At 38.6% G+C, this 13,152-nt stretch overlaps 1 protein-coding gene across 1 annotated transcript in view; it reads right to left on the reverse strand.

The window, feature by feature from the left end:
* Positions 1-6,501: 6,501 nt before the first annotated feature.
* Positions 6,502-13,152, reverse strand: part of lingo3a (leucine rich repeat and Ig domain containing 3a) — a 43,686-nt gene continuing 37,035 nt past the window's right edge. The window contains exon 2 of the mRNA XM_044130216.1: positions 6,502-11,730. Coding sequence (XP_043986151.1) covers positions 9,843-11,669 — 1,827 coding nt within the window. The 5' untranslated portion in view covers positions 11,670-11,730 and the 3' untranslated portion in view covers positions 6,502-9,842. The remainder of the gene's footprint in view (positions 11,731-13,152) is intronic.

Consider the following 13,152-nt stretch of genomic DNA (forward strand, 5'->3'; position numbering starts at 1 on the left):
GCCTGCCCTGAATGCCCAGCCCAGTTAGCATGCCGGAAAACAGCTTTCCTGTAATGATAAGTTGTTTCTCCACCACTTGCACATTGAGCAGGGTATGTATAAGCATGATTGACAGTGCGAAGCCTTTCCCCACAGTTCTGGTTGGGTGGTTTTGACTGGAGGTGGTGGAATTTCTGAGCAGAACCATAGGGAGGATGCAGAGAAACTCGATTTTATCACAGATTATCTCTGTCATGTTATACTGTCATAACACAAGTGACAGATTTAAGAAATTGATTGTGTTTCTATAAAAGTTTCCTACTGTAGTTTTAAGAAAGAGATAGGAAAAAACAACTTGATGACATTTTTGCATTTTACAGCACATAAATGGGTCCAATTTAAATCTAATAAAGACATCCCACAACTTAGTGGCTTGTAAATTATATTTAACAATCAAAACTATTACAGCTAATGATGCATTGAATTTATGACCACATTTTAAAACAGATTTACACTACAAAGCACTTTCCTAAAGTAGGCTCGTGTCCTCCAGTTGGCTCAGAGTCTTTGTTTATAATTGAGTCAGCAGGACGGACTGCTTGCCTGGCCAGTAACAACGTTACAATCAGCAGTGTCAGGGTAAGAGCCAACAACCTGCTGCTTTCTGAGCTGCTGACGACTTAAGCATTCAGCCAAGACAAAGGATAGCTAGTGGAGAGGGCCATCGCTCCTTCTGCTGATTTAATGTTTTGGTCTTTGGTAGTTTAGACGACCAGCATTAACACTCAGGTAAGACACTTCTAAAGTTGTCTCTGCTTAAGCAGTGGCTTAACAGAGCCTTGTGTTTGAGGTATTAAAGTACTTAGTGCATCTACACTCCAGAAGTTGTGGTTCTCCCCTAAACTCTTGGATTTTGTTTCACAATCCTCTTCATGGGGTTATTCTCTCTCCTGCCTGTGCACCTATTTTCTGCCTTCCACTCAACTTTCTATTGGCATGCTTGGAAATATAACTAGCTACATAACTCTTAATCAAGCAGTATCTTCCAAAACAGTCAATTTAACTTAACCTTCTTCTGCTTTTCAAATAGCATAATTAATTCAGTTTAGCCATAATATTTAATTCAGTTTAGCCATAATAATTAATTCAGTTTAGCCATAATAATTAATTCAGTTTAGCCATACCCCACAACTTCTTGATCAGCCAAAAATGAGGTGGCACAAATGAACTCCAACACAACTTGCTAGATTTGAAAGCAAATACTTAATAAATGCACACAATGTCAAATAATGTTACCCCAAAATTTGTCTAAATGTTGCCGTCTGCAAACAACCGTTGACTAATTCAGTCACATTTACTGTAACTGGTAGAGGTGGACTCTTACTTTTATATTCACCCTATTTCTAATAACAGCAAGTAATGAAACAGGTTTCAACTGTATTAGTCACAGCACAAAATGAAACAACTCATGATTATAGTTTCATGTGTTTTGATGGTGTTATAATGTGAAAGATTAGACGTTTACTCATGTGTTAGAATAGTTCATTCAAAGTACAGTCATAGTAAACGAACACCTTAAACACACTGTGTTCAACATGGCAGTGGCACATGATGTGGGAAAACGTTTGTCCAGCAGCCATGAGAGTTGGTCAGATTTGAATTGGATAGATTGGAGGCCACAAACGATTTGATCAGGTTAACGAGCTTCAATGTTTATATCAAATCATGCATCTCTTTCTGTTGTTGTTTTGACTTCCAGGATTAAAACAGTTTAAAAGGGATAGAGGTTTAAAATATTACAACAGTAAAAAAAACAACAAAACAAAACAAAAAAAAACAGAAATTATAAGAAACGACATGGGTCGATGTCAAAGTATAGAAAATAAATATTGGCAACGTAGATCCAAACGCTATGTTGTATTGGTTGTCTTTACCCAGAATGCCTTGCATTGTAGTTCACATTCTGCTTTTGGAGCAGTCTCCAATCCACTTGGTATTCACATAATGCATTCGAACAGAGTTTACTGCAACCAAACCAAGACCTACGTTTTTAGGCAGAACAGAGTTTGATTGCAAATTCACGCCTCTTCAAGCAAAACATACTTTCTTTTCAAACGTACTACAGTCTGATAAAAGTTAACAAAACAGGGCTGGTGTGAATGCACCCTTTAAAGCATTGAGTTCTGTTATTTTCTTGCATTCAGATGGAAATGAGTTTCATAATGTTTTTTTTATAAAAACAGTAGATTGACCAAGATTTGAAAACAGACGTTCACTATGCTCTTTGTACATGACTGAGCTTCAGCTAGACTTGCAGCTGTATTTGTAGTAGTGGTGATTCTACAGAGTATTAGCTGAATCCAGATGGATGCCACACCTTTCAGATTTTCATTTGAAAAAAATATATATATATATATATAAACCAGTGTCATTTTCCCGCCGCCCCATAATTTCTTTTTGCCACACCTTTAAATGTGAATACTTTCAAAGGACAGTGTGCACGAATGAAGATCATTTTCACCTTTTAACCATTTTAACTAGGCGTGGTGAGAAAATGAAACCAAACCACCTGTCAGATAAGGTGACAAATAAGAGAGAAAAATTACATGAGACTTGAGTCATACTGACACCACTACCTTTTAATCAAAATGAAACTAAGGCAAACCTGAGCAATTGTGCCATGGGGTTTTAATTGATGCAATGCAGGACTTGAAAATGTCAACAAGAATTGAAACTAATGCATGAGGATATACTTAAAATAATAATTATTTTTGCAGGTCTTGTAATATTCAACAGTTCAATTGAATTTGTGTGCCTAAATAACATATCTGAACTTAATCCGACTAAGCGCAAGCAGACAAAATGAACCTCGCACATTCTCTGTAGATTTTTTTCTTTTTCTTCAGCAACTGCTAACCACAACAAACCCATTTAGGCCACCGCATTTCAACACCATGGTAACACAATTTGTGTAATAACTCTGCACACACACAAACATACACTCATATACGTGTGCACGCACCACGTTATATCATCTTTTTCACCCAATCAATGTTCCCAGCATTGCACCAAAAATAGCTCCGGTGAAGCAGATGTTCAGCATCTCTGTGTTAAAGTGCAATCTGACATCATATCCTCTTACAACCAAATGACAGAGGCACTCAAGAATAAGGCTGCTGCACATTTTGCCACTCTTACCCGTGTATTGTGATTAGTCCACTCATATTCAGCGGACTAATTTGATCAGTGATGTAATGTCACACGAATGCCAGTAAAGGCAGCCTGGCTGGTGACACATCTTCCCATTGCTGTGCAGACTGAGATGTTAGTGCATAAGGCGTTAATTCCTCTTCAAAGACCCCCATCTCTGCAAGTAGGCTGCAGCTAACACATACAAACGTAGGAGGGAGTTTTACATGCACCGAAGTTACTTATTAAAAGCAATTTGCTGCCTCAAAGATGTCAAATAAAAACAGAATGAACATTTTCTGTCTTGAACAAGATTGATTTCCTCTCCATGAAAGCACAAAATCTCCAATATGCAGTTGAATAGTTCACATGCTGGTTTTAGTACTACAAACAACAGCATTTTGAGGGTTTAGATGCTTAGACTTTCATGCATGGATACACATTTATTTTCTTTTTTCTTTTATACTACGACTGTTGTTCTTGGGAAATAAATGAAGACTCAACTCATGCATTGACCCTGTCTGTAAAAAAGGTGAATTGTAAGAGGGATTTCTGAGTCACCTGATGATAATTTTTCTTTCTCTTGTGATGAGTGCAGCAATCGATAAGTCACAATCTTTGCCGATGCATCTGCTGGTGTAAATCATAACAACAGAACTTGACTGGGATAACAAATGCTCCCACTTATGTGCAGGTAATGCACCATATGTAAAAACATAGAAATAGAGCCCTTTAATTTCTTTTCTCCTCTGTGTGAAATACTAATGTGAACATTTCATTACTTGTATTAAAAAGTCAGATGATATTTGTCACATCAAAGGTGCAAAAGCCCTTTACACACTCTCCTCTGAGGTGAGGACATATCACTCAATGAGTCATTCTTTGCCGTATTTGTGGACATAAGTGTGGGGAGTGTGAGAGCAATAAACACCAACAGAGTAGCCAAAGTGTCAGTGCCCCGACCCCCACAGCGCAGGCGTTTGAAGTCTGTTACACACTTGTTTTTTCCCCTCTTCAGTTGGAACTACGTGTGCCTTGAAGGGGGTAGGGTCACCTCAGGCTCAACTCAAAGTCTTTTTAGTAGGTTACGTGTCTTTATTTGGAGTGAAATAGCATCCATGTGTATTTAAAAAGATGTGATAAGCATTTTTGTCTGGGCCGTTTTCTGTTTTTGCATATGCAAAGGTAAAAAAAGAGTCTTCATTGAGCAGAGGCCAATTTTGTCATGGTTGCTGATAGGCAAGGATCTGAGAAATGAAGCCGAGACGTAAATTCAAGCTGGGAGACGCTATCCAGTTTATCGCCATCATCCAATTACCACGCCCCCGCCGCAGCACACTAGCGCCGGAACGCCGCTCCGCTCCAGCCACTCACCGTGAAAGGGTTCCTTCAAAAGGGCAAGCTACCTCGGGTCCAGCCGCTCTTCAGCCGCGCTTCGATCCGCCTCCTCCCCATCTCCACCTTCATCCCGGGGGACCCCTTCCAGGCTCCCTCCGCGCTCCTTCACCTCCCGGCTCCGCTCCACCACCAGTATCCGGACCCGGGGACTACCCTGAGCTACCCTGAACTACCCTGAGCTTCGCCCGAGTCGACCACCTTGCCCCCCGTGATCCTCAGCTCACGAGCGCCAAAGAAATTCAAACCAAATAAAATCTTTCTGATGCTTTTCTCCAGATTGAAATCAGCAATATAGGCAGAAAGGATACATGATTTTTTTTTTCAACCACATATTTCATATTATTAAAATATTTAGTATGTGGGCTGGAAGCTTTAGACATCCATCACGTTCTGCATTAAAACAGAAACCTGATAAAACTTGCTAAAATATTTATAGTGATATCTTTATTAACCGATGAGGAGATGAGGGGAAAAAAATTGCTTGTGTGGAACTACCTCAGTCTTAATCATTACCATAATATGTTTGGGCCTTTCTGACTGCATTTTCCCCCAGGTTATGATGGTTATATAAGACACAACTTCACTGACTTTCAAAAATAAGAACTGGGTGAAAACAAAATAATTTGTTGTGGACTTTCATATGCCACAAAGGTTCTAAACTATAACTACTGTCAAGTATAGAAAAACAACATCCTTGTAACATTGTGTGGGTTTTTAATATTATTATTAATAATATCAAAGTAATCCAAGTTATTTAGGCCTTATGCTTATGGACTCGCTCCAGTGTGAGAGAGTGACCATAAAAGCATGGACACTCTTATATAGAGTGGATTTTAGCATTGATAAAGATGAAGTAATGTCAGGCTTGTGGAAAGGTTGTGACCTTATCTCTGATTTATTCCACAAAATCAGCCAATGAAAATTCATAATACCAATTCTGCTAGGAGTGGTGGAATACCCATACAAAAAGCATGAGGTGAAAGTGTAATTTTTTAGGGATAATTTACCAAATATTAGTTGTGCACATATACTACACAATTTAGTAAGTATGTTAAGAAAAACACAATTACTTTAAACAGGTGTACCTAATTCTGGTATTCGAAAATTATTTAATCTGGGTCCTTCGAACCAGTTTGGGTCATTTAATAAACGCCCCAAGTTTATTACCCATTGAGGTGCATGCTATGTGTAAATAGCTCACCAGATTTGTGATCTCAAAAATCCTGCAGGTTCTTCTGTCATAGCATAGTACAAGCTGAGGTAATCAACTGCGATTCTGAAGTTGGCCTTTCAGGTTTTTGCCAGAAATGCATTTTTACATCAACTATTTTTAAAAGCTGTTTCATTTGTCCTCCTCCTGCTCAAATAGGACCTCGGAAGAGATCTTGAAATCAAAATTGAAAGTTTTGTTGATGAAATTACACCTTTGTGTATTTTTTTCTGGTTTATTTTCTATTTAGCTTAAGCAGATTGTAGATGTAACATGTAATAACAACAAGTAATGGTTTGCATCTAGAGCTAGTTATAAACAATTTAGTGGCATCAATAGTAATATACACTTCATGGATTTACTTATTTTTGCACTTTCTGTACTGCTGGCTGATTGCTGTTTAATTCGTCAATACAAATTGTTAAAACCAAGACATGCAGTCTGGACATGCTTTCACTTTTAGCTGTTCAGATCAACACGGTAGACTCTTGAATTAGAAAAGACATTAATGAAAAATTAATGAAGAAAATAAAATATGTCTACATTATTTGTCAACACACAATATATTAAACTCCCATAGTAGTTTAATAAATTCATTTCCATGTTTGCTTCAAACAGTTTTGAAGAATAGCTACAAGTAATATTTTTCTTTCACAGTTTTGAAAGTGTTTTTATGATGTAAAATGTGTTTTTGCATAACATTTTTTTGAAGGTCCACCTATTAATTTGTGCACATTTATTTATTGAGGGAGAACCATACAACAGCAGTTTTAGTTAACATAATATGCCATTTTTCTTTTAACATTTCTTGAGGTTGGAGCATACAGAGAAAGTGACCTTTCATCATTCCTCCAGAGTCCTCGCTCCTCTCTTATGGCTTGGGTCAGAATCTGTAAAAATGCCAAGTAAGGACACATTTTTAGCTGACTGGTAATCTGTCTGATTTTTTAGAAAATGTTCTGGTATTTGTAAAAATTCACAATTCAATCTACCCCAACAAGATTCATATAGGACCTTTGGATGAAAATTGTCACAGTAAACTCAGTAACCCTTATGCCCCTCATATTCAGAGATAAAGAAAAAAAAATGTGACAGGACAATACCAGGCATACTTGAAAACAGTTACTGCTTCAAAAATTGTGCTTTTTCAGGTCAACAGTGCCTGTTGCATTGCTGCCAGATGCTTTAGCTGAATTTATTAAAAGGGCAATAAATCTACTGATACTGCACTAATATATTTAAAATCTTTTCTCATATCATGGATACAATTATTATCAGTTTCAAACTTCAAAATTAATTTAAAGGCAAGCTTTTTTGAGCCAGTGAACATTATTTTTCCTTAGATTCTGGTCAGTCATCATGTAAGTTCCATTCTTTTGTTCTTGAGAAGATGGAGTAAAGTCCTCAGGTTGCTGAAGGAAAAGCCATTACCTGTTTGGTGTCAAAAGAGGGCAGCAGAGCCCTGTTTGACATTTGAAGAGTGAACAATACTGTACCCTTAAATTCTGAGTTATTTGCTCAGATTTTTATGTAATGTACTTACCTCTCCCTATATGCATTTTCTTCCCTCCCATACCTTATACATCTGATGCACAAAAGTCAGCATGCAAGTGTATAATGTCCCACAGTCTTGCTGCCTTCTAAATATATCTAAAGTTTTTTCTCACCTCAGTCTCCTAATGACCGCTGTGCAAGGTGTCTAATACATTAGCATTTTCCCTGCATGTCTCTATCGAGGTTCTTCACCCTCTGCTCAGTGAAAACTCCCCACCTCGACACTCAAATCCAAAAATAGGCAACTGAACTGAAACCTGCTGCACAGTGAATGTCCTTTATGATTGAAGACAGCGAGCAGCCACATTTACATGACGAACATGATACAGTTAGAGTTGTATTTACAGCTGCACTGAAGTTCACCGTTTACCGAATGATACTTTAGCAGTTTAATAACAGTAGAGCAGTGAAGTCAGATTAATCACTCAACAGTACTATAAACAGTCACATTAATTTCAATATCAGCAATACAAAATATATATCACATCATATTCTGTCTATACAATTTTGGTGATCAAAGAACACCGACATTTCTGTTTGTTTTAGAAATACAAATTGTTAAAGTATGAACCAAAGTCTGTACATGCATTCGCTTTCAAAGTTTTCTGTTTTAGACCAAGAGGGTAAAACTCTTGTACAGATTTACCAAAAATAATAATGAAAAATGTAACTAGAAAATGTGTCTTCGTGATTTGTCATCGTTTCTTACACGTGTTCACTTGGGTCCTTAAAAAAGTGTGTTGACTCTGATGTTCACTGTGAACAGATGTTACAGGTAGAAATAGCTTTTCTCTTCTGCACAGGTTTTACAGTAGCTCACATGTTTCTTGGCAACCCTGGCAAAGAATAAATAACCTTAAAATGATCTTTCCTTCCAGCAGTTAATTCTCACACAGAAAAATTTGAAAAAAAATTAATAATCTGAGAACACTAAATTAGCGGGGAAGGAAAAATCTTAAATAAGGAAATCATTGTTTTTAACAAAATCTTTGGTGCTACCAAAATTGTACTCCTTCTTTTACTAATTTACTACTACTAGGTATTCATATTTTACGAGTATAGGGCAGCACCTATCCATGTATAAAATTTCACAAGGTCAGAGCACACAGAGAGAAATCACTGAAGAAGGTAGATTTTATGGTAAAGCATTTCTGGGTTGATTCAGCCACATGGTTTGGATCAGTATGTTGTTAAAGATTTTTATTTAAAATGTTATGGTATTTCAAAGAGTTCATGAAGCCATGCTCTCTTTGGTGCTTTTCCACCACTTATTGCCTATTTAACGGGTAACCTGCCTGAAGTGTTTTTATGACGAAAAAGTTTGATCTTAGGCTCATATTAACAAAGCCCTTGATCCTGTTAAAGTCCCAGTAGAGTTCAACAAATGCTATAATTTTTTTTGGTGATGGCAGGCTAAAAGTTTTGCTAATATAACTCACAATCATCTAAGGTATGTTATAGAGAGTTGGTGAGATGCCCCTCTTTGCTGCAGATCTCTAACAGGGAGATTATTAATTTAAATTAAGGCTCCTCCTCATGGTTAAATAAACATGAGTCCTTGTCCGTACAGGATATCAGTGAGTAAAAAATGGGCCTCCTTTGTTAAATTTACACAATAGGAAAAGAGAACGTTATATATTAATAATTTGTAGATGATACACACAATTTCTTACCTAAAAATGTATACATTTTATTAATTTGAATAAAGGTATTTTGCTTCCCAATGCAAAAAAAAAAAAATAATTATCAGCAAAAACATTGGATTTTTCCTCAGATCTCTGTGTGTAAGGTCATGCTTCTGCAACTAAAGATCAATTAATTTTTAGGCATTTTATAATCTGTTAACCTTGGTGCCAAAAAATGTGGCCAGTGTAGTGCATGGTGCTTTGTGGTCAAATTGGCAGTGATGTAGAAACTGGTACTAAGTTAATCAATTTTCAGAAATCCATTAGTAAAATCACAATCAGCATAAGCGAAGGCGTTTTAACTGTATTGAGCTCCTATTATACACCAAATATCTAGAATTATCTAAATATATATATATTGGCAAGTCCTTGGCAATTACTGAGCACCACCATCTAATTATGTTTTCATCAGGTTGGAGTGCTTGAGTCAGTTCAAAAGGAGCAGAGATGTGGTCCTTCAAAGGTGAGGATGATGGTTTCTTTCAGGAAAGAGGTGTGTTGGCATGAACTTCATAAAGGTTAAAGACGTGTGGGACGGTGGGGTCTTTTAACAGTCTATTCAAAGTTTAAAGACTTCTTTCTCTGGAATTAAACTTATATACACAATTATTTGAACAAAGCAAAGAGCAGTAGAAATGTATCAAAGCATCATACAGTAGTTTGACATTTTGCATGCATACACAAGTTTCTTTCTGAACAAAACCTCGTCCTAATAAAATGTCCTGTGGATTACTGGTTTTAATGTTTCACACAAATTTAATTTGTTCTGTTAATTTGGGTCTTAGTTTGTTACTGAAGCAGTGGAAAACACCAGGGGTTCTGCAGAATCAAATCATTTTCATGTTGAACTTTCGTGCCCCCCCCTGTCCTCCGCTGGTTGCTGGTCCATCCACTTTTCTGAAAGAATACTCAACCGAGAAGTTGTTCTTGTGCTGTCCTCTACCCCGACTCCACACAAATAGCAGGATGAAGCAGAATAAGACCACTCCCAGAAACATGATACAGCCCATAGCTGTAGATATTAGAATGGTCTTGAGGTCAAGGGTGAACTTCAAGAACACCCTGGTGTCATTCAGATTTGTGTCGTTCAGGTCCCCGGCATAATAGGTGCGGTTGGCCATTAGTGCTGCATCCAGTGGTAGCCCACTGACTGTGAGTGTAGCAAAGTAGGTGTCATTTCCGCCAGCATTGCTAGCAATGCAGATGTAGGTTCCACTATCAGTTACCTGGGCGTAGCGTATTTCTAGAGTGCCCTCCGGTAACACAGTCAGTCGCCCACTGCTCTTTGTGGTTATGCGTCGACGCTGAGGAGAAATCCAGAATATCACGGGCGTCGGCTCGCCTTCTGCTCTGCAGATAAACGACACTACTTGCCCTTCGCGGGCTGACATTTGCTGCAGTTTTCTGTTGCGAATTTTAGGTTTCTGGCAAGTAAAGTGGTCAAAAAGAGCTGAGTCGGTGAAAGCACTAAGAGCCCGGCCTTGGACTTCAACAGGGGTCATACACACAGGGGAGGCACCATCAAAATTAAGGGTCTTCCTACGCTGAAGGATCCAGAGGAGGCGGCAGTCACAGGCAAGAGGGTTTCTATCCAAGCGCAGCGTCTCAAGAGTGTTGACAGACTGAAAAGCTCCCTCTTCCAAGGTCACTAAGCTGTTGGTTGAAAGATTAAGAAGGCGGATTTGCCTCAGACCACCTAGTGCATAAGGCTGAACTACTGCCAGGTTAGTGTTCACCAGATGCAGCTCCTTCAGTCTGATGAGATCCCGCAGACCCCAGGACTCTAACACAGTGATTGGATTATGTGAGAGGTTGAGGCTAGTGAGGTGAGCCAAACTACGAAGGGCAGAGGTGGGCACAGAGGTGATGTTGGTGTGAGTAATGGATAGCCAAGACAAATTAAGGCCTTGAAGGCTATGAGGGGAGATATATTCCAAAAAGGGCCAATGATCAATCTCCAGACCTCTAAGGTTTCCAAGTTTTCGAAAGTTCTGGTCGTCTAAGGAGGAGATGCTAAGATACCTGAGTCGCAGAGTCACCAGGTTGTGCAGATAGGATAACGATTGGCTGGACACTGACGTCAAGTTGCATCTCTCAATTGTCAGCTCCTTGAGTCCTACTAATCCCATAAAAGCCTTGTTAGAAATGTAAACCAGATCATTGTCACCAACCTCCAGGTTCTTAAGACTTTTTAGGTCTTGGAAAGTGAAGTCCAAAAGAATTACAATCTTATTTCCACTCAAATCTAAGGAGGTGAGGTTGGAGAGACGCGAGAAAGCTCCCATGGGAACCAGTTTTAGCTGGTTACCCCTCAGTGAAAGTGACTGCAAGTTCTGAAGACTTGAAAACGCATTTGGCTCCAGAACGCTGATCATGTTATCACTGAGTTCCAGCTTCTCCAGGCGTGTATATGGAAGCAGATCATCCTGTTCTATCCAGCGAAGTTTATTCCCACTTAGGTCCAAAACTTTGGTGTCAGGCGGGATTCCCTCCGGCAAGGAGGACAGACGTTTACCAAAACAGGACACAGTCTTCAGCTTCACAATGCAGTCACAACGCTGGGGACATCCTTGACTTTGGGTGGAGGACACTGTGATCATAAGCAGCAAGAAGAGGAAAGGCAGCAGCCAACACACACCCAGGCCAACCCCCATGGCCCTTCTTTCTGCTTGATCCTCTGACTCCTTTGTGAGTTTCAATCACTGGGTCTGCCACCTGAGCAAAAGGATAGAGGGAAAAGATGGAAAACAGGTAGGAAAGAGGGAAAGAAGAAGAGGAAGAGACAAAAATAAAGATGGTGAGATCAAATTCATTTAACTTAATTCCCCTTAAGCAATCAAACGTGAATAGGGCATAAGTTATGTATTTTAAACTCAAATATACCTGAAACAGAGGTAAAATTAAAGATAGAGTACAATAAACCCCAAAGGTTTTTTCTATAGGTGTTCTTGCTTTACAATGGTTACCTGTGTTCTGTTGAAAGCTGCAAGGATTTTAAACTAGAGACGACTCTTAATACCTCTAGATGGAGTTTCATCTCAGCTATGAGTTAGTTATACATGTGAATTACAACAGGTAATGCATCTTTCTATGTTTCCCTCTGGCTCTTGAATTGTATATTGAGAAAGGGAATTTCTGGATCTCTTTAATTCATAAAGCCTTGTGTGAAATATTACATAATAAACTAAGGCAACTGTTGGCTTTCAAACAGCAAACAGAGCAGCAAATGGACTCATCATATCAATATACAGAAGGGAAACCTATGAATTTATTGCTCTGCAGAAGAAAACATTGGGCTACAAAGTGGAAACACATGGAGGAAAGTGTCCATGAACAACAACACAACACACAAACATTCAATCCAGCCCATCATCTGCATGAGTCTCTGAGGACAAAAGGCTTATCATAAGACAAGCTTGCTAAGCATGGCCCACCAATGGGTTTCCTATCAGACACACAAATGTGTGAGGTTCTCCTACCCAACGCCTCAGTCTATTGATGGATGTCAACAGCAAAGTAGTAATCTCCCCATAAACCCAGCATGAAATGCCAACTAAAAGCATGGACTGTTACTCCTGGATGCACATTATAATAGGCAAACAGCCTGGTGAATCTGACAGTATCTCACAAGCCTCACAGACACGTTTGTTCTTAATTCACAGAAAATTAAAAGGCCAAGTAATACATCACAAAAGAATGTTTCAAGCTTTTCTTTTCTTTTCCCACTTACTATTACCGAGAGATTCCCATTAGAAACATCTATAACCCTTTGTAATTAAGGGCTTTGTTGTAAATATCATTCTTAGACCTTTAAAATTAGTTTCCTTAGGGGTTTATAAAAAAAAATTAAGCAGTCCACTTTTAAGTACTAAACCTTTAAGCAGAAACTGGAGTCACTTTACTATGTACACCTAGTTAATTATTCAATCACATGGTAGCAACCTCAAAGCATTTAGACTTCTACACAAAGTAAAAATGACTATCTGAAGTTCAGGCTGAGCATCAAAAATAAATAAAGGAGATTTAAGTGACTTCAAATATGGGATGCATATTTGTGTCATAGAAGCATGTTTAGATATTTCAGACGCAGGTGATCTGCTGGGATTTTCAGGCACAACCATCTCTGTTGAATCTTGA

The sequence above is a fragment of the Gambusia affinis genome, linkage group LG10, assembly GCF_019740435.1.
Source record: "Gambusia affinis linkage group LG10, SWU_Gaff_1.0, whole genome shotgun sequence".
In the NCBI taxonomy this organism is placed as follows: Eukaryota; Metazoa; Chordata; class Actinopteri; order Cyprinodontiformes; family Poeciliidae; genus Gambusia; species Gambusia affinis.